General features: G+C 44.0%; 1 protein-coding gene across 4 annotated transcripts in view; it reads left to right on the top strand.

Moving 5' to 3' along the window:
- Positions 1 to 26,664, top strand: part of LOC139050731 (uncharacterized) — a 123,332-nt gene that overhangs the window by 93,287 nt on the left and 3,381 nt on the right. Inside the window, exon 5 of one of the 4 annotated variants that reach the window (XM_070527415.1) lies at positions 6,101 to 6,132. The exons of the other annotated variants lie outside the window; for them this stretch is intronic. Within the exon in view, the coding sequence (XP_070383516.1) occupies positions 6,101 to 6,132 (32 nt within the window). The remainder of the gene's footprint in view (positions 1 to 6,100; positions 6,133 to 26,664) is intronic. 4 annotated transcript variants of the gene reach the window in all.

Genomic DNA, 26,664 nt, shown 5'->3' with positions numbered 1-26,664 from the left:
CAACCAAAATGCTGTCTACATTTGTGCTAAAGCTAAAGACAGTTTTAGAGCGCAGCTCTTTGGCGTCCGTTCCTGGGTTTCGCGTCGGCGTTGTCGTCGGCGTTGTCGTCGGCCTCGTAACCAGCTCGCCGACGAATCTGCTCCGCCGCCGCGCATGCGCGCTGTCGGCTCGCCGGGCGAGGGAGGATGATGGAAGGGAGGAGGAGAGACTGTGGAGGAGGGCTGGCTACACAAATGGCTCTTTGGCGTCCGTTCCAGGGTTTCGCGTCGGCGTTGTCGTCGGCCTCGTAACCAGCTCCGCCCCCCTTTCATCCCCCCAGCGCTAGCAGCGACCGACTGATACCGCTTTCGTGAGTCCGCTACCGCACTCACGAAAGACGTCGTGCACTTCCTGCAACTCGCATTAACCGTCCATCGATCCACACCGATGTTAGTAGTGGGGGACTTTAATGTTGACATAAAGACAAACAGCAATTTCCTAACACTTATGCGGGAGAACATCCCGTTCCTCTCGCTCGTAACGCGTCCCACGGCTGTGACAACCTCGCGAGGCACTTGTATAGATCTCGTCTTTGAGAATCAAGCATTGGTGTACCAAGTCGAACATACATCAGTCTATTTCTCCGACCACAAAGCTTCCTTCATGACTGTCAAGAACTGTTAGTGGAGTCTTTGTTAAAGGAATACGTGTGAAAAATAAAAAAAAATTCTGTGATAGCGCATACATGTGTTGCTCGATTTCTTTGCCTCAATCTATCGAAAAGGTGAAACAGCTTATTTGCTGCGCTCAAATTTCGCATTAGGAAGTAACGTAATCGTCGGTAATTTTTTTATTGAGTAAAAACGAGCGTTTCGTTAGCGCAACACCATGCAAATCTGGCAGGCTAACTTCGGAGCCTTTGAGAAGTGACAATGGGACGACATTGCGCCATGCTTGAAATACGTCGAAAGCAAGAGTATGTTGTCGTCGAGAGCCGTCAACAAACCTCGTTAAGCGTCGGCGCCACGTGCCGCCTGCAGGCGCCGATTGGCGCTCTTTGGCCATACCTGGCCCTTGCGCCAAAAAAACGCATACATCATCATCAGCAGCAGCGGGTGCCGACGCCGAAAATCCGCAGAGAGTCGGTTCCTTTGCGGTTGGGTCTCAGGAGCGTATGAGCGGGCGAAACCGAGCAAAGCACTCGGTTCTTTCCTGCACTTTGATGAGAAAATATCCGAATTCGCTCATTGGCATATTTACAGCTCTTTCAAGGGACGCCGCCGCCTCCCGCCGTAGTTAAACGGATATAATGTTCTGCTGTGCATGCAGTTGTGGGTTCAATCCCGAGCGTGGCGTTCCCATTTTGACAGGCAAGTAATGCGAAAGCGTTCGTGTACCACAGATTGGATGTACATTAGATAACTGCAGATGCTCAAAATATTCCATGGTCCCCTATACTGAGTGCCTCATAATGAAATAGTGTTGTTTTAATCAATCAATCAATATTAATTTTTGACAAAATCAAATACAAGGTGGGTATAAGTACACATTCGGAGGTCCCGAAGTAACAACTGTCAGGGGGAGCTCCTAACAAGACATGGAAAGGGGATAGTAGGATCGTGGCGAACAGTGAGTCATGTCATATATTATACAATTTATACATCATCATCGGAAATAAACGGTAAGAGAGAAAAACATTCTATTAAAAATATCACAAGTATATTCACACAGTTAAAAAGAAGAAAAATAATTGAAGAAATCTTAAAAATAACATGCAACAATTCAAACGAGGATGAATGGCACGTAAAGCTAACAACGAGGAGAAGTATCCATTAAGGCAAAATTCGGTAACTCGGTAATTGAAAAGTAAATTGTGTAGTGGTAAAGTGAACAAAATCTAATAATTTCTTGGTTCGTTAAATTATGCTACGCGTCAGATAAAGTGTTCATGAAATGCTCCTTCGTTTCCTAGGTATACTTTGTGGCGCAAAATACATTTCTGGAAAAGGGACAGAAGAAAGGGAGACAGTGAAGCGCCAAAGCGCTTCACTGTCTTGGCGCTTCACTGTCTCCCTTTCTTCTGTCCCTTTTCCAGAAATGTATTTTGCGCCACAAAGTATACCTAGGAAATCTAAGCACCAACTTGCCCAAGAAGAAGTCCTTTTGGAGCTCCTTCGTTCTACGCTTGAATGATAATAATGTAGATGTCTTCATATCAGATGGTATTCAATTCCAAACAGAAATGCCTGAAAACGCGACGGTAAATTTCCCATAGTTACTTCTTTCATTTAGAAGGAGAAGATTGAGTTGTGCTGAAAATCTTTTGTTATAATTGATGAGTCTAGAGCGACTAAAACCTGGAATATTAAACTCGGTATTTAAAAGATGAGACATAAATAGCGACAGCTTGTGATTGAATAACATGCATAAAGGTAAAACATTTAGGGAACGGAATATGGGAGCAGAGGGAGATGTATGCGATTGGAATGCAATTAACCTATCCAAAAAAAATTACGGTAATGGTCTGTTACGGCATATTCCACTATTCCCGCTGTGCTAAGATCAGTAGGTATGCTAGACAGTACGTGGTAAATTAAGGTATTAGGTCCGCCTATTTCACATCTCGTTGGAGCTGTAATTTGTGAGGAGAGACCACAGCCAAGATAAGTACGTAAGTACTCAGAGCAGCATTGACTGTCATGGCTGATAATGTTGCGCTTGGTGTGTCGTCTTCTCTTACGTCTTTGTCGTTTTTTTTTCTCGCGCAATATCATTTAAGCAATGGATTACCAACTTGCCCGGAATGTTGCTCTCATTGATAACGTTGATGTTAATGTCACCACATATCACAGTATCCTTGTTTTCATCAGTGACTGTGTTTAGTAACTGCTCTAATTCTTTACAAAATTCGATGTAAGAGAAAGAAAGTGAACGATAAATGCATGCAATTATGATGTTACGTTTGGTAGGCAGCTGCAAGTTATTACTCTCTACTTCTAGCTGTACTGATTCTCAGAGGCAATGGCGAAAAAGAAGATCATGGCGACGTTTATATGACAATGAAGATTTTACTAAAATGGCCAAACCGCCACCGCACGTAACAGGCCGGAACTTATAATTAAATAGCGCAGAACCACACCCGACATTTCAGTAGTTTCATTAAACTCGAACCGTTGAGTATGACGAGAAATACCATTTTACGAGCGCTCAGTGTCTTTGGGGGAACAGCAAATTATTCAAACGACCAGACATCCCAATTTTACGTGTTCTCCTGTCGAAAGGTTTCCGCCCTGCACGAAACTACGCGAAGCTTTATCCTCACATAAGCATGCGCGGTCAATTCGGTCGGTCAATTCGTATTGCGATATGTTTTATAATTTATCTGGCTTACAATGACTATATATAAATCAGTGCTATTTCATCAAACGCTTTTATCGAAGCTCGTTCATTGCAAGAATACACTTAAGAGATGGTTTTAACGAAGAACCATATGAGCAGTTTGAAGGCAGCTGGTAGGCAGCCATATTGCTTTTCGATTGCCTAGAAAGAAATTTGTACCACAATGTTGAAGTCCCGCAAGTCAGTATACGGGCAGCCACATCAAATGTTCTGTTGAACAGAAAATATTTTTGCTGCAGATGGTTTTGATGTTAGCTACAAGGGCTTGCCTGTTTACTGAACAAGGCTCATGCGAAAAAAGTGAAGCTCGTTTTCTGCAAGTGCTCTTTTCCTAACTGTCATCTTTGTTCATCACCCGGCACTAACAAACGTGCAAGTTTTCATGTCACGGCATGTATTCTGCGCCCATCTTGCCAGAAAGGTCAGTAGAGAAGTATTCAACGTCGCCGTTTGCGTGGCTTTCTTTCTCGTTGGCAAAACTTAGAGGCTTGTACAGTCTGTCCTGTAAATATGCTTCGCACACCTGCTTACATACCGCATTATTTAAAACGCAAATTTCTTTGCCTAATTCCTGCTGTTTGGCATTGGTAGACGTTTCTTCTCCCAATATAACTGGGGATAATCAGCATCAGCCTATATCTATGGCCACAGTAGGACGAAGGCTTCGCTCAGAAATCTTGAATTACCCCTGTCTTGCACTGGCTTAGTGCAAGTTATGCGTGCGAAATTTCTACTCTCACCACAAAAATAATTCGCTGCCGTCTTCTACCTAGCTTCTCTCCCCTTCGCACCTATTCTGTCACTATAAAAACCACGAGGTATGTGCACTCTGAATATCGCAGCCAACGCTACTCGTGTTTTCCCTAATGTCAACTAGAATATTGGCTACAGCCGTTTGCTTTTCAATCTTGACGGTTGTATTTATGTATCTTCAAGTTACGCTTAACGTATTTCTTTCCATCCCTCGTTGCGCTATCCTTGCCTTATTCTCAAGCTTCTTTATTGACCTCCACGTTTCTGCTGCATCTGTTTGTACCAGTAAAGTCATTGCCCCTGTGTACATGCTCATTCCTGTCTTGCCAAGTTGATAATTTGGTTCATTGCCTAGCTGCCCGAATAGAAAAAAAAAGCTGCTCACTGCAGGCTTCTGTGTGGCCTAGTAGACATCTTAGTAGTGACTGCGTATGTGCCACCGCATATGTACGCAAACAGACAACTAATGCACTAGCTGTGCGCCTTGCGTATATACCCATTCTTGACCAATCCGCCTAAATTATTATGCTTACATGACGCAAGTGATATGAACCCTAAACGACGGCTCCGGTACTAGGAATGTGCATTTAGGTGTGTGCCTATTCTTAGCCACTCGCCCATACTTGATGTGAAGCTCTGGTACGAGGGATATGAAGAAATAAATGTGCTAAATCAGAACTTTTTTGCCGCTTGGTGTTGGCGTTCGTCATCGTTCCTTGCTGAGTAAATCATGCTACCAACGGGAACAGTTACGCCTACGATTGCGTTTTGAGTGACGATTTGATCTTTGACGCGTGACACGAAAAATTGCCGCGGCATGCGCCCAAAGAAAACATGTCGCGTAATTGAACTACGGTTCATCAGTTCAGCCATAGTGAATTGCCAGCCATTGAGTACCTAGCTGTACCATGCCCGGGTGCAACTAATCGGGAACTCGTGCATCCGACACACGTGCAGTTTCAGCGCTCTTATTATTGCACCTTTGTTGGTTGCCAGTTCAGAATAATTTTGCTTTTACAAAGGCGATCTAATACAATGACTCGTGTTCATAGTCACCTAGAGAAGCAAAACGTTGCGCATTCGACATTTCAATAGCAGCGCGGTATCGCCCACAAATTTGAACAATCATTTTATCCCCATGCCGATGGCTACACTCTACGATTTCTGGCTCTGCTAGGAAAAAAACCGAACTGGAAACGCGCCTCAGTTTCCTATAAACTACAGTAAATTTTCGCCTTTAGCAGAGTAGCTTCTATTAGTTCTTTATGAGCTTTCTGTAAAACTCTCGGAAGAACGTCAATAAACGTCGACACTTCTGCATTTACTGTTGCCGTAATGTAGCGGCATACCGTATATATCCACCAGCGAAATGCGTGAAGTATGAGACCTGTGTGAAGTTGGGTTTCTCTCTCACGCATCCCTCTCGACACACTGCGAAACTCTGCGCCACACTGCGACACACTGCCACGAAGACCACCCTTGGCGGATCTCTTAGCATAGATTCAGTCAAGACTGCCTTAATATGTGTGCGAAGGTATCAAGTTGGCGCGACAAGTGTTTTTCAATGAGCGGGACACAATCAGTTACCCAGGTTGGCAGCAAGAAGTTTCATTTAAATGCGCCACATACTCTAAGACACATACCCAGTGCAACACACGCAGTGAGCCAATTCGGTCCAGCGCTTCGCTTCAAACATGGTTCCCTCAACAGAGCAGGCCCAAGCTCTATTCATTAGACTATGGATTACTTAGTGAGGCAAGTTGGTGGGAGAACGGATAAATGCACAAAAAAATAAACCAGATAGGACAGTGCTTCCAGTATCCTATGAATGCTAACCTTATTAAAACTAACAGTGACTATGTATCATATTTTTACGAGTGTTACCAAGCCTGTAAAAGAGGTGGTAAAGCTGTTAAGCTTTGGTTCCTTACACTATGTGATTGATGACATATCCCTGCTTTTTTACAGCCGGACAGCGATGAGGCCCGGAGAAAGAAAAAGTATGTCGCCTCTTAAAAAGGGAGGGCTCTTATTCTTTTGAAATATTTGTGTCACTCCATTTGTTTTTGCTTTTTGGCACACATATATAACGAACACGGTTGCCACAAAAAGTCGTGACCAATTTCTATCAACCATCCTACCTGCAATCCATCTATTTACATGCAGGTACAATTCGTTAGTAAAGATGTAGAAATCGGGAGGCAGTTAATGCCTTGTACATTTATCCTGTCATAAATCTAATACCAATCAGCAGTCGCCGTTCTTCCTAGTACAACACGGAATCATATTACGGCGCGATCTTCTATTACTCTGTCTTCGGTACGCGAAAACCTTGGTATGCGTGGTATTTTGGTAATACTATCACGCCACCTTACCTTCTGCCGTCGTCGACTGCATTTCACGCGACGTGCCAATTTTTACTCCAATACACAGTAGGCAATTTGCTCAATCAATTACTTGGTATCGTTACCCATGCCTAAAGCAAAAAACTTCCGCCAAGCAATTATGCAACTATCATTTCCTTTTAATAAAAAATGTCCTACACTATACTAAAGTTGCTGAGGCCTATGCTGCCACAGTCTTAACGTTATTGCCTATTAGAAACGAAATACGAGTGTTGATCCAGAAATAAGGTTCCCAAAGAGCTCCTGCCGCACGGGAAGATGCGAGGAGAAATCCGGCAACACTGCTGCGCGCGGCTGTTCCCCCAATTTCGGTTCCCCCCGGCCGCGCTTCGCTGCGCCGCTCATTCTTGGCTTAGCACCCGTCCGATATGGAGGTTCCCATTGTTCATCCCGCCAAGTGCGAGATTCATTCCGTAATTCGTTTTTTGCACGCCGAAAGGACTCCACCCGTGGATATTCATCGTCAGTTGACGGAGGTGTATGGTGACAAGTGTATGTCCGTTCAACAAGTCCGAAAGTGGTACAGGGAGTTTAGCGCCGGTCTGAAGGAAGTCAACGATGAAGAACGGAGTGGAAGACTGTCAGTTTCGGAGGAGGTTATTGGGATGTTCCAACGCGAAGTGCTTCAAAACAGGAGGGTTTCCGTGCGTGAACTCGTTGCTCAGATTCCTGGGAATTCTTACGGTACAGTGGAAAGAGCTTTAAATGAAAAAATGGGGTATCACAAGTGTTGTGTGCGATGGGTGGTACAACGGCTATTGACATCAGACCACAAGAACCCCCTTGACTGCACTCACCAGTTTCTTCAAAAGTATCAAGAAGATAAAGAAGACTTGTTGGAGTACATTGCTATGGTCGAGGAAACGTGTGTGTTTCATTTCACTTCCGAAATGAAATGAAAATCTAAACAGTGGCGTCACCCAGAGTCACCTATGGCAAAGAAGTTCAAGCAAACTTCTTCTGCTGGCAAAGTCACGCACAATGTTTTTTTTTTGGATTGCAAGGGGATACTGCTGATCAATTTCATGGAACTTGGGACAACAATCAACTCACACAGTTATAGTGCAACACTAAGAAAACTCAGGCGAGCTATCCAGAACCACTGGCGAGGATGACTGGCAGCCGGTGTAACGCTGCTTCACGACAACGCCCGACCTCACGCCTCCCGTCAAGCCCTGAAACTTTTGACAAACTTTGGCTGGACTGTCATTCTTTACCCACCGCACAGTCCAGACCTCAAGCCTAGTGATTATCACTTGTTTCCCAAGTTAAAGGCACATTTGAGCGGCCAATGCTTCCGAAGAACGATGCAGTCAAAGAAAAGATGAAACGCTTCCTCAACGAGTTGGCGGCAGAGTTCTACGATATTGGGGTACCGAAGTTGCAGCACCGTCTGCAAAAATGCGTAGAAAATGATGGTAACTATGTAGAAACATACAACAGAGCTCCATCTTTCCAATCATGTAAATTTCTTTGAGTATACACAATGTTGTCTATTTCTAAAATTGATCGGAACATTATTTCTGGATTAACCTTTGTACGAAAAGGCAGCTTGGAGCCCTTGTCTTTACAAATGCAAGCAAAGAAAGCGTTTTCTTTCTCTTCTACACAAGTGCATGCACCTCAAAATACAAGACTTATAAATGAATGCAATGTGGCACTATCAATTTTCTTTGAACTCGCGTTGCGTTCCTTATACTTTCCGTGCTTATATCCTTATGCTCTCCGTGATTCTCTCTGTGCCCTCCAAGATTTTGTTGAGTCGAAGTCTTCCCAAGATCCATTCCGACAACGGTAGGACGTTAAAGAAAACATCAGATATCTGCAAAAGCGTCCTCAAGTGCTTTGCACGCAGCTGCTACCTCCGCACATGAGCGATGAAGGCATGAAATAACAGTCAATTTTTCTTAACGCTGCATCGTGGGGTGGATACAAGCGTAAAGATACCGCTTCGTAAGATACTCCTAACAGCCTAAAAGTCCTAATGGTACGTGCTGACATAAGTGAATGCCCTCGTGAATTCCAGGCCTTTTAGCTTCATCGAGTCGAAAGCCGGTGAACCATGCGCGCTGATTACAGCTTATCTACTATTTGGTCGAAGACATACCACGACACAGCACGAGAGCGTCGAAGCATGAGACGATCAACGTGGGCAGTTGCCTACCTGAAAATACAGTACAAGATGCGTCTAAGCGAAACGTTTGGGGAAAAATTACCTTGCTGTAGTTCTGGTCAGCATAGATTAGATGTCTGGAAAATGGGGCCGCAACAAAGGTGAAGAAAGATATGTCAGGCTGGAAATTATTCAAGAAATATCCAGTCTGATGTGGAAACTTGCAAAACCAACTGAGGTCTCCCCAACAGTAGATGAACACAGTCGCGCTTGCAAGACCAAACAACGACGTGGCCGTGTCCCAACAAAGGCCATTCAAAACCTTTCCGCACTCGAACAAAAAGCGTGATAGCAGTTCACGGTCGGGCATATGTTGAATTTCCTGCGTTCTTCCTTAATTCTTTAAGGAAGAGATATGTAATTACCAGTACAAAAATGTTTATTTTCTACCTAAATGTGCAAAACAGGTACAGCATAAGCCTAGTCAAGAAAGAGAAAAAAATATCGTGCGGAATTTTTCACCAATAAAGGGAAAACCCCAAGCGACAAATTGACAGTGGGCTTCACTTCAGACCAGCTAGGACTTCATAACACTGCAGCCGGAGATCTCACATTGGTCTGTCTCCTCTGACAGTGCTTTCAAAAGAAAGCGAGTCACATGCCAAAGTTTTTCTTCTTCATCTCGTGTTTGTGTTCCAAACCAACAAATGACGCAGGCTGTTAAGCATTCAGCGTCTTTTTGTCTTCTGACTGGCGCAGCATGGCCATAGTTGCTTTTGTGGATTAAACTCAAACTAACCGACCGACCGACCGACCGACCGACCGACCGACCGACCGACCGACCGACCGACGGACGGACGGACGGACGGACGGACGGGCGGACGGACGGACGGACGGGCGGACGGACGGACCGACCGACCGACCGACCGACGGACGGACCGACCGACCGACGGACGGACCGACGGACCGACGGACGGACCGACGGACCGACCGACCGACCGACCGACCGACCGACCGACCGACCGACCGACCGACCGACCGACCGACCGACCGGAGTTTCTTATTGCTATACATGGTTTTGTAAATTTCGCTCATTAAAGAAGAGCAGGCAACGCATATAGTAACAAGTTGTGGGCCATCAATATCGCCATTTTGATGGTTGCAAAAGCAAGCGCCTACCTCTTATAATGGCTGGTTGTATGCTAGGGAAAACTTGGAAGCGCAATAATACATGTTTGATCACGTACGGTGCCAACTTGAGAAAATCTATTTCTTCAGTGCCACGAAGCACGACCATCGCGACGTAGCACAGGAAACGTGGAAGTTCTGCGGATGTGAGCCGCAAACATGAGCGTAATGTTCACGTAAATTTAAGGTGGAACTTCAAATTTAGAAGCTTTCTCCCTGCACCATTTGCCACGTGGTATGTTAAACTTTAATTCGAGCACGCCTGTACCATAAAGAAACTGCATGAGTACCTCCTACATGTTAGTGTCCATAACTAACTTCTCGCTGTCTGCACGCTTGTTTGTGGATGTTCACCGTTGTGGAGTTCACCGTTCAGTAATACAACAGCATAAATTTCCCTTTCTTTCAGTCAAGCTGATGTTGAACTGAGCTTCAGCACCATAGGCAGAACGCCAATATTGAAAGTTGAAGCTATGGGTGAGATTTCCAATAATATTTCTTGCGCTTTCGGAAAATTAATGACTAGATCATGCCTAAGTTGGATAGTGATGAACGCGCGTCAATGACTGCTGTAATGCGTTGTGTTGAGTCTGAATCAATCAGCTCTACTTATGACATGAATGCTTGCTTCTTTTTGTTCAGCAGTGAATGAAGTACACAAATAATATTTAGGACCAGACATATCGTCATGCTGCTCAAAAACTGATATTCATACTACATCATGTAACTACACAACTACTACAACATGTAACGCAGCTGGGAAAATCAAGGTCCGATCCATCGTGCAAATCGAATGTTGCCACAATAATAGGAGTCATCTACGACATTAATAATGAAATACCTAATGCAGACCTCCAAGTTCACATAAAACAAGCAGGTGAACACAACGTCATTGTGCTTGTTGGTCGCCTCGGCAACACGCGTTGTGTGAGGATGACCTTCAAAGGCGACGGCCTTCCGCCCTACGTGAAGGTCGGCCACTTTCGCCACAAGGTTCGACCATTTATTCCAAGACCAATTCAATGTTTCAATTGTCAGAAAATTTGCCATGTGAAGGGCGTTTGCAGAAATTCGGTCGTGTGCTATCGATGTTCCGAACCCCACTCAGAAGACAACTGCAGCGGAACCACGTGCAAGGGTGATCACTGCACCTTTCCTAAAGATTGTCCCCAGATCAATAAATAGTTCACCATACCTTAACAAATGGTGAGAGACTACTCTACCACAAAGAGGCCGCTGTGAAAGTGCGGCGAAGACGACGTCACTGTCAAAGGTTTTCGCGACGGAAACCATGAAGCTTTCAGGAAAAGTCAACTCGTCATGCAGCATCAGCGGAAGCTTCCAGCACTCCGAACACCGATGTTGGAAGGGAGAAAACTGCCAGATCTCACTCCACAAAAGAATGGCCGCCACTTCCACGTACGCGACCGCCAGAAGGGCCGCAGTAGAAGCAGCCCCCATTGCAGGAAGGTGCTATATCCGAGGAGTCGCGGAAAAGAGATGAGCAAGTGATAGCACTTATTTGGCCTTTAATGATTACCATTCTCGTGTTGCTAAGCAACATGCACACACCATCTGCCAGAAGTGCGCTTCAAGTACTGAACGCGCTGAGTCTGGTGCTGGTAGCCCTTGAGTAGGTCCTTTAGGGAAGAGGTCCGACAAGCAGCTATTTTTCAGTGGAATGCCCGCCGACTCAGAGAGGGCCTTTCGAATTTCCGTCGCTTCGTGTACGCCGATTGGCTTCCCATTATCGTCATTTGCGAGCTGAACTTATCGAACACGATCAGGCTTTCTGCATATGAATTGTTTATGTCGTCAACTGTTTATAAAAACCGTAAGGTTTTGGAGTTTATTGTCCCTGACCTCACCTACATTCATCAGCCTGTACCACGTAAAGACAATAATCAATATATATGCCTAAACGTAAAGAAAAAAATTTGGCCTCTACTTTCAAGTCGATTTGATTGCAAAAGACTACGAGACATCTTTTCCTCAACTGCCAATCCCTGGGTCATTATTGGAGACTTCAAAGCCCATCATACACTCTGGGGAAGTCCGAAGATCAACGCAAGAGACAGAGCTCTGGTATCTTTCGCCTCCAGTAATGAACTTTGGCTGCTGAATGATGGAAGTCCAACGTTCTTACGTGGCTCCACGTACTGCAGCTGTCTCCACTTTGCCTTCGTCTCATGAAGCTATCTCAGACGTGCAGGGTGGTTTGCGGACATAGTGACGCAAGGAAGCGACCATATCCCCACCTACATCAAGATCAGACGATTGCCCCTTTCCAAAATACGGGATACGATCCAAAGATTGGACTGGCCTAAATTTCAGCCTATTATGGAAGAACACTGCGACGCCAATCCATCTTTCGACTTGGAAGAGGCAACCAAGAGCGCGGTGTAAGACGCTGTGCGTACTCTCATATGCTTTTCGATACTGATTGAATTTGATGAGGAACTAGAACGACTTCGAGCAATCCGACAACGTGCTGAACGAAGACACCGACGTACGAAGACAATGGACGGTTTACGGACCGCCAGGCGCGCGCAAAAGAAGATACAGCGCCGGTTAGACAAGCTCGAATCGCAACATTGGACTGTCTTCTGTGAGTCGCTAGATCCATGCAAGCCTTTATCCATACTATGGAGAACGGTGCGCGGTCTCCGGACACCCCCGTACAGCGATTCCCGTTCAAGGCGCTTGTCCTCTCTCAAAAGAGATCAGAGATTGACGTGGCAGAGGATTTCTGTGCCAGATTATCCGGCCAACTCACAGCTACCTACATTCCATCGCCTTCGAGTAGCTGTCCGCCACCACGTGATCACCGGATGGATCTACCATTCTCAATCCACCAACTTAAGGCAGCATTAGCTTTGTTTAGCCGCACATCAGCGCCAGGACCTGACGGAATTTCCTACCGAACTCTGCGTCACCTGGGGGGAGCGAGCGAGAGTTCTCCTTGAGGTGTACAATGAATCTTGGATAGATGGCACGCTACCAACAAACTGGAAGACAAGTCGCCTTGTTCCACTGCTGAAGCCTGGCAAGTCGCCGTTGGAACTCTCATCATATCGCCCGATCGCTTTGGAGAGCTGTGTGGGCAAAGTAATGGCGAGGATGATTATAGGACACCTAGAGTGGCACTTGGAGTACAACACTTACCCAGATGCCATGGGGGGCTTCCGGCGTGGTCGATTATCGATCGATAACGTCGTCGACCTGGTCACCTACATTCAGCATGACAAATGCCGTAAGCGTCTCTGCGCTTCTTTATTCCTTGAAGTTAAAGGGGCGTACGACAACGTTACGCATGTAGATATTCTCTCTGCTCTCGCAGAGGTAGAAGTGGGTGGTCGGGTGTTTCAATGGATACGGAGCTATCTCTCCATGCGATCCTTTTTGTAAGCACCGAGGAAGGCCATACTTGTCTACATTATACCTGCTGGGACGTCCCCCAGGGTGGTGTACTTAGCCCTGTGTTATTTAATCTAACACCAATTGCTCTCCTTGAGCACGTGCCAACCACAGTCAGGCTATCAATTTACGCGGATGACATCTGCATATAGACGTCTGCAGAAACATCCCTGCAGTTGCTAGCGAGAATTCAGAGAGCCGCCGCACAAACCGGTATCTATCTCCGTAATCGAGGCCTGGAAATGTCCTCCGAGAAATGCGCACTAGTGCCATTTACGCGCAAACCCATGGCGAACTACAGCGTAATTACTAATGGCCAAATAATGCGACGAATCTGATCGTACAAGTTTCTAAGTGTCATAATCGACAGGGACTCGTCATGGAGCCCTCACGTATCATAGTGAAGAAACGGTTGACAGGCATCTGCCACCTGCTCAAGTTTTTCGCTGGCAAGACCTGGGGAATGTCGACAAGTGCCATGTTACAACTGTACAGGGTGCTTTTTCTAGGATTTCTGTGATACAGCTTGCCAGAAATAAATAACATAGGTAAAACGAATCTACGCACAATACAAAGTCTTCAGGGTCAAGTGCTCCGGATCTGTCTAGGCCTACCTCAGAGTGCTTCAACAGTAGCTGCGATAGCAATCGCTAAAGACCACCTTGTCAAGACCCATAATGAAATTGAAGTACTGAGGACCCATATAAGGCATCTAGCCAGGACTCTTCGTGACCACTTAGCCTCTCTCTCAGCGGACAGATCACACACATCTTTCAGCCAAACGATAACCGCATATGATGAATCATTGCCAGCTTGTTTCACTCCGGCTGCGAGACCTTCGATTCCTTCATAGTGCCTCACTCAGCCAAAAATCAACCTCACAATACCTGGTATCTCGAAAAGAGCTGATCTATCATCACCAGCCCTTAGACAGCTCACGCTACCATATTTCTACGAGAACTACCGTGACTGTACGCATATTTACACTGATGGATCTGTCCTTCCAAGCAGCTCCGCGGCGGCAATCGCCATACCAGCGAAACCTACAACAATCAAATTTAAGACGACCCACGTGACAACATCGACGGCAGCAGAGCTCGCAGCTCTCTTTACTGCCCTTCATCACGTTGGTGATGTACAGCTACACAAGTGGACGATATTCTGCGATTCGAAGGCGGCACTGCAGTCTCTACTGTCACCTTTACGACGCAGACCGCGAGAACAACTAATATTCAATATTACAGAGACGTTACACCATATAAGTGATGCAGGCCGCGAAGTAACCTTCCAGTGGCTTCCAAGTCACTGCGGGATTATCGGCAATGAACGGGCGGATCAAGCTGCCCGCTCAGCCGATACTGAGGAGCACCACGTCCCAATTCCACTTTCTAGAACTGATGCAGCACGGAAGGTCCGCCTGCCTGCTCGACAGTGCACTATGTAGAAATCGAACGACCCCCTTTTAAGAAATTCTCGACTCTACTCCCTTGATCCATCATTAAGTTATTAAGTAATAGAAGTAATAGAATTAAGTAATAGATAATAGTAATTATTAAGTAATAGAAGCTTATGCTAAAGCTTCTATTACTTGGCGGAGATGTCGAAACTAATCCCGGCCCCGAAATAAGCCAACAATTAAAGGAAATAGCCGCAGATATTAAAGACATTAAGGAAAATTGTCTAACTGAAATCGATAAGAAACTAAACATGTTGACAAACCTGGAACAAAAAATCGATTCTTGTCAAGAGCAAATAGCAAGCATGAATTCGGTAATATTATCACTGCAAAATAAAATCGATGATCTAGAAAATCGTAGCAGACGCTCTAACTTGATAATATACGGACTACCAGAAGCTACTGGAGAGACTCCCTTGACACTGGAACGCACAGTGAATAAAGACGTTATTGAAGGCCCTCTGGAATTAAAAGCAGTAGCCATCGAACGCGTACATAGGATAGGGAAAGCAGAACCTAACAAGATTCGGCCTGTAATCTTCAAATTACTAGATTCTAGAGATAAGTATACAATACTGAAAAGGGGGTACAAACTTAAGGACACTCAACTCTCTATTGCAGAAGACTTTTCAAAACGCGTGCGGGATATCAGAAGAAAACTTTGGAACAGCGCGAAGGTAAACCGGCAAAATAATGAAAAGGTTTCGCTGGTTTTCGACAAACTATACATTAACAATCGCCCGTATGTTTGGAGCAACGAGCAGGATGACAAAGTGCCGCTTGAAAAAAACGATTCAGAAAGAAGGTCAGAAAATCGCCGTGCCGGCAAAGCAAAGAACATCACCGGAAAAGACAAAAGCGGTGTTGTAACTCGCCGAGGCGGAAAATCAGTGAACTAACACTTTTCACTGTAAATGCTAGAAGCGTCGTCAACAAACCTCAGGCACTTGAAAACTTGTTAATTGATTATGAGCCTGATGTAGCAGCAATAACAGAAACGTGGCTCACGTCCGACATTCTTGATCAAGAGTTCGCGCCGCCTAATTATTCCGTTATCCGAAAAGACCGTCCCACACGTGGTGGTGGAGTGGCGTTATTAATAAAAAAATGTTTTGCGTTTTCCGTTCTGCCTGAGGTAAAAGACGCTGAGGCGGTATTTTGTAAATTGCTTTGCGAAGGTAGAAACGTTGTTTTAGGGTGTGTTTATCGGAGCCCGAACTCGGGTGACGAGTGTATCAGTGCCATTCACGACTACATGCAACGTCACGCCCATGGTTCACGCATCGCCCTTATGGGTGATTTTAATCTTTCTGACATTAATTGGAGTGACATGCACTACTCGTCAGCAGCCTCGGATGCACTATTTGATCTCATGTTAACCTTCAATATTCATCAGGTTGTTTCCCGTCCAACGCGTTCAGTGGGAACCACTCAAAACATTCTTGACCTAATATTTATCAGCCATCATTTCGATATTAACCATGTACGAACTGACGTAATTCGTGGCATATCAGATCATGACGTACCAGTATGCGTGTTACCACTCGTTGGTACTACTACCCACTTTCCTGTGTCCACAGTATCCGACTTCCAAAACGCTGATGACAATAGCATACTAACATACCTTGACCACGAGTTCCAGCCTTTTTCCCAAATGGGTTCCAATGCCTCTGTTGACGTACATTCCCTTTGGCTTAGGTTCAAATCTATCGTCCTCTACTGCGTCACGAACTACGTGCCCACTAAAACCAAACGGCCGCCAAAAAATAATCCCTGGATAACCCGAGAAGTAATTCAGGCAAAGCGCCGTCTGAAAAGATTGCGTAGAACAATAAAAATTAAAGGAGGGAACAAATCCAGCGTGACGAAACTTCCTAATGCCATCGCGGAATTCAAGCTTGCAGCCAAACGAGCAAAAGAATATTATTTTAATGTAACGTTACCGAGCTTTCTTACTAATAATCCCGGAAGGTTCTGGAGGCACTTTCGCACCAATGATAGAGAAGCGTCCCACTTAAGCCCAGAGGAAGAAACTGCGAAAGCCAACGCATATAACATTTTTTTTCAATCAGTATTTACTACAGACAATAACATTATTCCCCCCATTCTAACGAGACAGGGCTTAAGCATTGGCGAATTAGACATTACGGACGCTGGCATACTTAATCTTCTGCTTAATCTTGACCCTAAAAAAGGCAGTGGTCCTGACAACATACCTAACGACTTTCTGAAAAGGTATGCGGAATGGTGCAGTAGATACCTCGGCATAATTTTTCGTAAATCACTGACGACTTCACAACTACCGAACGACTGGAAAATTGCAAAGGTAATACCTATCCATAAATCAGGCGACACAGCAGAAATTTCAAATTTTAGACCCATTTCATTAACTAGTACATCCTGTAAGCTTCTAGAGCACATAATCTTAAAGCACATAACGGTTTTTCTAGAGAGCATTGGCTTCTTGTCTCCCTACCAACATGGTTTTCGCAGTGGTTTATCAACAGTAACCCAACTAACAGAACTAGTCCACGATCTTGCATATACTATCAATCACCGCGGCCAGACTGACATGATTTTACTTGATCTATCTAAGGCATTTGATTGTGTGTGCCATAACAAATTAATCGCTAAAGTTGAAAGTGTTGTTGGGAAAGGGCTCCTTTCAGCCTGGATAAAAGAATTTCTAGCCAATCGTTCGCAATTTGTAACCTACGGAAAAATGCTATCTAACACTGTCACCGTTACTTCCGGAGTTCCCCAAGGCTCAGTTCTTGGGCCATTACTCTTCCTAATTTATATTAATGACATCACAGCTAACATTGGTTGTAATATAAAACTGTTCGCCGATGACTGCGTCATCTATAGGGAAATCACTAATTATAACGATAACATCGCACTTAATACATCCCTCAACACTCTAGCTTTTTGGTGCTCTAATTGGCAGATGTCAATTAACGTAAAAAAGTCTGTCGTCATGACCGTAACAAGGAAAACAAGACCATCTAACTTTACATATGAGATTAACGGCATACCACTAACTAAAGTTGAACAACATAAATACCTGGGAGTTACATTAACCTCAGACCTCAGGTGGGATAAACACATTTCGAATGTCACGGCAGGAGCATTACGCAAATTATTCTTCCTCAAAAGAAGCCTTGCGCTCTCTACAACATCAACGAAGCTACTGGCCTACACAACGTTCGTTAGGCCGGTTCTCGAATATGCAAACACAGTCTGGTTTCCTCATACAACAACTAACATAACAAAATTAGAGGCAGTACAAAGAAAGGCTATAAGGTTCATTCACAATAAATATAAACGTACTGACTCACCGACTAATCTTCTAACGCAGTCTGGATTGCAAATGCTATCTACCAGGGCAAAACACGCTCGCCTGAAGTTCTTGTTTCAGCTTCTAAAAAATAACTATAAGATAGATGCGTCCAGGTACATTTCATTTTCTGAGGCTCGAAAAACACGTAACAAACATGCGCACACTTTAACAGAATACACATGCAACACTGACACGTTTAAGTATTCATTCTTCCCCCTTACAATTGCTGAATGGAACCGCCTTGATCCTACTATAACCGCCATCGAATCGTTGTCCGAATTTACTTCACAAGTGGAAGCTGCAGTGCGTAAATAAAACAGTTTATCATCGCACGGGTCATCGTCACAAATTTTGCATTGTGTTGCTTTTGACTTCCCACTTTTCTTTTTCCATTTTGGTTTGATTGTCGTTATGTGGACATATGGTACACTGTGTTCCCAAAATAAATTGTCATTACTGTACCTACTGCTAGTCCTAAGATAATTGTTGTAACTGCCATTACCTGCTGATTGCTTGCCTAGATTGTTCTTTTTTTCCATTTCGTGTCTTCTCGCTCTCGAAGTGTATGTTTTAAGCGCATCCCTTCACACAATTTAAATATTCTTCACGCGTTAAGTGTTATCTTTCAGTTCGCTCCTATTTTTTGTATAACTAATTACTTACGTGTTCTTAACTGCCAGTATCATGTTAATTAACTGTCATGTGCAAACTTGCATTTTTGTTTCCAAACTCAGCTTCTTTCTTATATTACCATACTTGGGCAATTGCTTTTCTTTTCTTCCTTTTTTTCAATTATTGTTCTGCCTTAATGCGTATTCATATACATGCCTACTGTATCGCCCAACTGCCACGCTCTCAAATGAGAGTAGCAGTATTGTAAATAAATAAAATAAATAAATAAATAAGTCTTCGAGCTCCATCACAGCTTCGCCGTGGAGATGCCACGCTTTTGTATCGACTGTGGTTGGGCGTTGCCTTTACCAAAGCCATTGCGTTCCGCATAGACATGATGGACACCGCAACCTGTGACCACTGTGACCATGAAGAATACACTGACCATATTTTGTGCGTCTGCCTGCAGTACCGTCCGCAGTGCGAATGCCTTTGCCATGAACTTGACCAACTGGATGACCAACCACTATCGGAAACAAGAATTCTGCACCATCGAAAGGACCTAATGTGACAGAAGAAGGCCATGCGCGCACTATTGCGGTTTTTGCAATCTACTGGCCTTTGTGAACGTCTCTAACTGGAACGCCTTTTGTGTGTTTGTGTCGCCGTGTGTGCGTGCTCTTCTTTGTTTTTTTAGCGTTTTCCTCTCTGTCATGTTTCTAACCCCTATCCCCCATCCCCAGTGTAGGGTAGCAAACCGGAGACTCATATCTGGGTAACCTCCGTGCCTTTCCTCTTTATTCTCTCTCTCTCTCTCTATTTCTGCTTCAATTGGCGGCCGCTACCACCCCTTCGCTCGTAGTTTTGCCTTCGCTTTATTGTATAAAGCATAAAGCCCAAAAAGAAGGAAACTTGTTCCCCCTTCATGTGCTAGGAGAAAGATATATCAGATCACCTCGTCCGTAGCCTAATAGTTTCTTTTAGGGTACGGACGAGGCTACGAATTTTTATTAAATCATGTCACGTAAGCAGCTGCTATGCTACCGTATAAATATGAAATGAGTGAATTTGGTCGTACCCGAAGCAATGGTCACTTTAGGATGCGCTCTGCAAATTGCTAATCAGGGTGTCTTCAGCGGTATGGTGTACGGTACATTTCTGAAGTGCTCATGGCATTAACACCGATATTCATCGTCAGGTGGGTTCTTTGGCAATATTCTTCACGTTAGTAAAAACAATTGTGCCTTATTTGTCAGACATAAAGGGCTAATAATGGCGCTACCTCAATCGCATTGAATCGGTTGGGAACCGGCTCGCTTGCGCCTCTCCGCAGGTCCTGTAACAGCCATTTTCACGCCTGTCGCCACTATAACGCGCACGCTATCAGTGCTTTTATTGGCTCCGGATATCCGTACGACTCGGCAACCGCTGGACCAAGTCCAGCGAGATAATCGTTCATGCAGCATGGAAACCGATGCCGCATGGAGTCGGCATTTGTAGGGTTAGGACAGCTGCGGTGTTGGTGCAAACAGTCGTATGGCTGGCCGCATGCGAAATCATACCGTGACTATCAAGCTTAAATGATAGGTTTACAGCTGGGCATTTCAGCCACCGTCACACCGAGTTAGCATGGGGACCACGAGTTACGCACGTGTGCCTGAGCAGCCCGCTGACATTGACCTTCCTCCGCTCTTCCTGCCAGTTATATCGTTACGGACGGCTAAAGGAGAAATCTTCGCTCAGCTGGACGCATTTCTGGAGATCAGCAGCGTCACGACGGAACCATCAAAATTTAAAAAAAATTATGGGGTTTTAGGTGCGAAAACCATTTTCTGAATATGAGGCAGGCCGTAGTGGAGGACTCCGAAAATTTTGACCACCTGGGGTTCTTTAACGTGTATCCTAAACCAAGTACACGAATGTTTTCGCATTTCGCCCCCCATCGAAATGCGGCCGCCATGGCCAGGATTCGATTACACGATCTCGAACTCAGTAGCTCAACACAATAGCCACTGAGCAACTACGTCGGTCCGTTGAAATTTGTGGACCATCTCTGCTTATTAGCAGCCAAAAATGTGTCGCCTCTTCACCGTGCTGCCCACCAGTCCAAGGGTCTACTGCGATCCGCGCTCTACAGTGTCGGCACAATATGCAGTAGGGTAACTTCCAACTCCCGGAGGTGAGAAGCAATGTATCAGTATCTCATCCGTTGGACAGCAATATGTATCTGCTTCCGCAAGCAGCGCAAGACCGTGTCCCCACCTGCTCCGTCTGACAATCGAGAGAAGGTAGAAGGACTGCTGGCCTCGGCAAGTTTTTTGCCACGAACCACGACACGAGCGGCAATGCAGACACAAGTCGTAATTCTTCGATCTTGCTTTTCTGTTAGCGCTGGTTAACCTTTTTCGCTGCAGCTCACGACATCCTACCACCCATAGTCAAGTATTTCGGTTCCAACTTATCTTCGTGCATCTACACTGTCATCTTATGCACTTTCGTCGCAGCTTCCGAGCTATTCCGTCTCCAAATCATCGCCTAAGCATTGTTTACTGCGCACTCTGCTGCCGGCAACGCTACCGACTGCAACCACCACGAATATATGCCGCGATCTTCGGCAACCATTAACTTCTCCGATATCATGGTTCCGTTCAATCAGTTCGCGTCTTACTATATGCAGGTGACAACTGTTTTTGAGCATCTGGTTTGATGCCGCTTTACGTGCGTGCCATGCTCCAGAAAGCGGCCACGCTAGCCTCTAATCAACTGTGAGCATTAGGCCTGAATGCGTGCGCGAAAAAAAAACGCTCTTGGGTGTTTTTGACGTCCAAAGCTATGAGAAAATTCCTCGTTTTAGTCAACAGAGAAAGAGTCACCTGTGAGAAGACCTACTGTGCTGTAGATGACTAATAATATGCAGAACCCATCTAACGGTGACTGTCAACTTTAACGTGGTAAGCATTGACATGTTTTCCATCTCGTGGTATAGTAATTGCCCAAAATGAAACTTTACCGCCGAAGCTCGCGCCTGGAGTATGACCGTCTTGACCGATGTGGGCATACGCCCATTTCGTGATTGCTCACAATTAACCAATCCGTCCTCAATGGCATGGCGGCTGCCACGCTATTGCACGCAAATGTGGAAATAGCTTAGAGCGATGCTTCCTTTATGCTTGTAAAAAAGGATAAATATTATTTTGTGCTAACGCAACCATAATGCCGGGAATGCTTCTACAAGTTAAGGTATATAGCACGTCACCATGCGCACTTTTCGTAGTCGACTTGTTCAATGTTTGACTTCCAGCTTCTTCCCTTCTCTTTGTCTCCAAACCCCTAGATTGATATTCCATGTTGGCGGAATTATCTTTTTGTGTCACGCGTAAGTGAAGTGTACTACACTTCTTCTCTTTGCACAAATACGCTAATTGTACTTATCATTTTTGTTATATACACATTGGCAAGGTTAGTGTTACAGTATACAGTTTTAATGGTTGGTTTCACATATTGCACCTAACTTTAGAAATGTTAGAGATATGGCGCAATGATGTCTGCTGATGAATCGTAGGCTGAGAAGAATGTCCTTGAACACGGTGGCGTAAAATTCTTTGCAGCAAATACAGAATTCACAGCATCGTTTAAAGGAGAGTACGAAATTTTACATGCTTCAGGAGATTGTTTTATCATACGGGGTCCTAGAAGGGGAAGTGGTGAGTGTGGTTTTCTGTATCAACAATATGATACACTTTATCATACGACTACTTTTTTTTCATGTTGCTTTACTATAACAAAAGCTTACTAATGCAGCGCATAAAGCAAAATAGTGCTGCCCCAGAACGTCTACGGCATTCGCCCGATATTTAACATGGTTTGTCGAAAGCTCTCGGTTTTACAGCTTCATAGCAGAAACGCATTTAATAAAATGTCGCTACTCGCTTTTCACATGAGAAGTGTCCATACCCTGTAAAGTATCCAATCGCAGTCGATCTGACAATCGACTGCCCTCACTTTGTTGCAACGCGCATTGACGTAGTGGACTATAACCTCCTGAATTCAGTGCATATGACAGAGCGCTGCAATTAAAGTAAATTACATATCATCTTAAACTAAAGAAAATTTAGGGAGAGGAGTGGGGGCCAAAAATAATTCCAGTATCTAGATCAACCTAGCATGCATAACTATTGTAACAAAGAAAGTCAAGACGAAATTGCTGAAATGCCACGTTTGCAAAGGTTCCAAACAATTGTAGTCTTCTTCGCTCGGCCGAGTAGCACGTTCATTAAGCACGCATTACCTTGTAACAGCGTACGTACGTACGTACGTACGTACGTACGTATGTATGTATGTATGTATGTATGTATGTATGTATGTATGTATGTATGTATGTATGTATGTATGTATGTATGTATGTATGTATGTATGTATGTATGTATGTATGTATGTATGTATGTATGTATGTATGTATGTATGTATGTATGTATGTATGTATGTATGTATGTATGTATGTATGTATGTATGTATGTATGTATGTATGTATGTATGTATGTATGTATGTATGTATGTATGTATGTATGTATGTATGTATGTATGTATGTATGTATGTATGTATGTATGTATGTATGTATGTATGTATGTATGTATGTATGTATGTATGTATGTATGTATGTATGTATGTATGTATGTATGTATGTATGTATGTATGTGTGTGTGTGTGTGTGTGTGTGTGTGTGTGTATGTGTGTGTGTGTATGTATGTGTGTGTGTGTATGTATGTGTGTGTGTATGTATGTATGTATTTACACATACTGCAGCCCCCGGTGAGGCTATAGCAAAAGTGGATAATACACTATAATACGAGAAAGAAATACAATAAAGAAAGAAAGTTTAAGTGCAACGCTGAGGGAGCACAGACAAGAATTCATTTAATGGGAGAGAACGGTTGGTTCCTGGTAGCGAATTCCATGTTTCAATTGTTTTATGGAGAAAGAGTATTAAAAAAACGCACTAATACTTAAAAGTATTAGTGCGTGCAAAAAATGTTGTAATGTTAAGCGCGTGATGTCTCCTACTAGAAGAGATTTTTGCAAAGGTGATATATGCATTACTGGAGAGGCGACAAGATGAATGAATAATGCCATGAAAAATTTTTTAAAAATTAACATGTCGCTGTTCGGTGAGGGATGTTCGGTTGACTGAGGACATAACTGACGATGCTGAGAACTGGTGGTCATAACGTCGCTAGACAAATCTAATGGCTTTCCCTTGGATGGCCTCAACTCTGCCTATTTCGTACTGCTTGTAGGGATTCCAAACGATACTACCATACTCAATTATAGGGCGTGCAATAGTTTTACATAACAGTAATATAGTGTCGCGTGGAGAATTAGGCAGTGTACGACGTAAATAAGCGAGTTTTTGTAGAGCTTTAGTTGTAATGGAATCAATGTGCTTTCACCAGGACAGGTTAGTGGTGAACGTAAGTCCAATATATTTATGTTCAAGAACGCGTTGTATTAAATTAACATTAAATTCGTAGCTGAAAAATAACGGGCTAGCTTTATTTGAGAGGGACATAACGAGAGTCTTACGGAAGTTAATATTCATTTGCCATGTTTTACGCCATTTGAAAAATCTGACCAATGATTCAGTAAGGCGAACATGCTCAAAAGGATATGGAATGATGTAATACAATATGCAGTCGTCTGCATACGTTCGGCTTTTAGTTGATATCTCGCGTGGTAAATCGTTAATATATAGTAAGAAAAGTAGACGACCGAGGGCCGATCCTTGAGGGACACATCCACCACCGAGGAATTGATCGAGTTAAAGCTTACGAAACGAGAGCGGTGAGACAAAAAACTCTCTATCCAGTTCACTACTTGAGTGCTGTTAAGAATGGCATTTAGTTTGAACAGTAGTTTTGAGTGAAGTACGGTATCGAAAGCTGTGAAAAAAATTATGAATAAAGCGTCAATTTGAAATCTGTTATCCAGGTTAGAAGCTTTCTCATGCGTGAACTCGACAAGTTGTATTATGGTGCTAAAACCGCGTCTTAATCCATTCTCTTTAGAGAGAATGTTGTTTGATTCAAGGAGTTCCGTAATGTGTTTGTATACTATATGCTCTAGTATTTTGCATGAATATGGTGTTAAAGATATTGGCCGGTAGTTAGGAAGATACTGCTTACTACCTGACTTAAAGAACGGAAGCACCTTAGACATCATCCATGATGAAGGTATTATGCCGGAAGTTAGTGATTTGTTGAAGATAAGAGTAAGGCATAGAAGTCCAAGGGCATACGGAACGAGAAACAAATTCGGGATTCCATCAGGCCCTTCACTTTTCTTTCTATCAAGATTTAGTATGAGGTTTAAGACACCTTCCGTGCTAATTAAGATATCATTAATGGGGCAAGTTGGATGAATTTTCGGAAAACAAGCAACAATATGATTATCTCAAGTAAAAAGGGACTCAATGTATGTGTTGAAGGCGTTGGAGATTAATAATGAATCACTAGTCATTTTGTTGTTCACAAATAATTATGTACAAGAGCTGTCGCAAGGAAAAATGGATCTCCAGAGCTTATGCGGGTTACTTTTCAACAGAAGCGGTAGCTGCGCGCTATAACAGAAATCTTTAGCTGATTTGGTTTTTATACAAAGATCCTCCTTCGCCTTAGCAAACCTAGCAGTATGTACGGGGTTATGGGAGTCCTTCAATCGTCTAAGCCTGCGAACACGACGTGAAAGATGTAGTATATCTCTGTTATCTAAGGTATTTTAGTATTTTTCTTTTTTTGTTTTGATGGGAACGAAGTGTTCAACACATGAAATGACAATATTTTCACAATATGTCACGAGAACATTCACGTCACTTGATATACTGAGGGTTTCAAAGGTGTCGAAGGCATCAGCTAATGCATCCAAAATAGAGGTGTCGTCAGCCTGATTGAAATCGCGAAATATAGGAATAACGAAGAATGCTTTAGGAACAACGTACGGAAGGGAAACAAAAACAGCTTTATGGTCAGAAGTGCCTTCTACCACTTCGCAAGTGTAATCATTCGCGACGAGGTTCGAGCTAAGAAAGATCAAGTCCAAAAGAGCATTCTGCCTGGCATGCTCGCAAACGATCTGGGTAAGCGCCAGATTCAGACTAAAATTTAGAAGTTCTTTATCGAAAGTGCCATCATGACTGCACGTCGATTGAGAGGGCCAATGAATGCCCGGTGCATTGAAATCACGCAGACAAATAAAGTGTGAAGGACCTAGGTTGTGCATGTGCTTGAACGTTTCGATTGCTTGAAGCGAGTCCACCGTTGTTCCCGGGGGGTGATTGAAAGCGCCGATTACAAATTGCATTTTTTCCAAGCAAAGTTTGCACCAGGCCGTCTCCGTATCTAGAGGAGCTTGAATAACGGAAAACCTAAGGTAAGAGCGAAGCAAATCGGCGACGCCACCCCCTAGCTATTCTGTCGGTCCGTCCGAATTGAGATGTAACCCGGTGGAGTGGATTCTGAGTCAAAAATCCTATTGTGTAGCCACGTTTCCGTGATAGCAACAACCTGAGGACTCTACGAGTGAATAAGAGATAAGAAGGCAGGAAATTTATTGGCGATACTTCGTGCATTAAGATTTAGTAAATGAAGGCAATCAAGCGATGTGAAAGCTGGTCAAAGATGCGATGATGGTGATGCATTATGGCTGCTGACATAGGCACAGTTGTTAACTAAAGGTACAGATGAGGAGCGAAAAGAATTACTGGAAGATTTCACCACTGAGTTAGACACGTGATCCCAGTGATAGCGAATTTTGTTAATAAAGATATGATCATAGCGCATTTTTACAACAAAACCTTTCTCACGAAATGAACCTGAGGCCTCCCAGAGCTTTTTGCGAACAGATCTCACATTTGAAGACAGGTCATCGGTGAAGCGCAGATCGGAATGTACTAGTTTAGGGGCATTTTTGAAGATCTGAAGCTTTTCCTGGAAACTTAAGATCTTCAT

Source organism: Dermacentor albipictus, chromosome 10, assembly GCF_038994185.2.
Source record: "Dermacentor albipictus isolate Rhodes 1998 colony chromosome 10, USDA_Dalb.pri_finalv2, whole genome shotgun sequence".
In the NCBI taxonomy this organism is placed as follows: Eukaryota; Metazoa; Arthropoda; class Arachnida; order Ixodida; family Ixodidae; genus Dermacentor; species Dermacentor albipictus.
The sequence above is the reverse complement of the archived record's forward strand: the minus strand, read 5'-3'. Positions and strand labels throughout refer to the sequence as shown.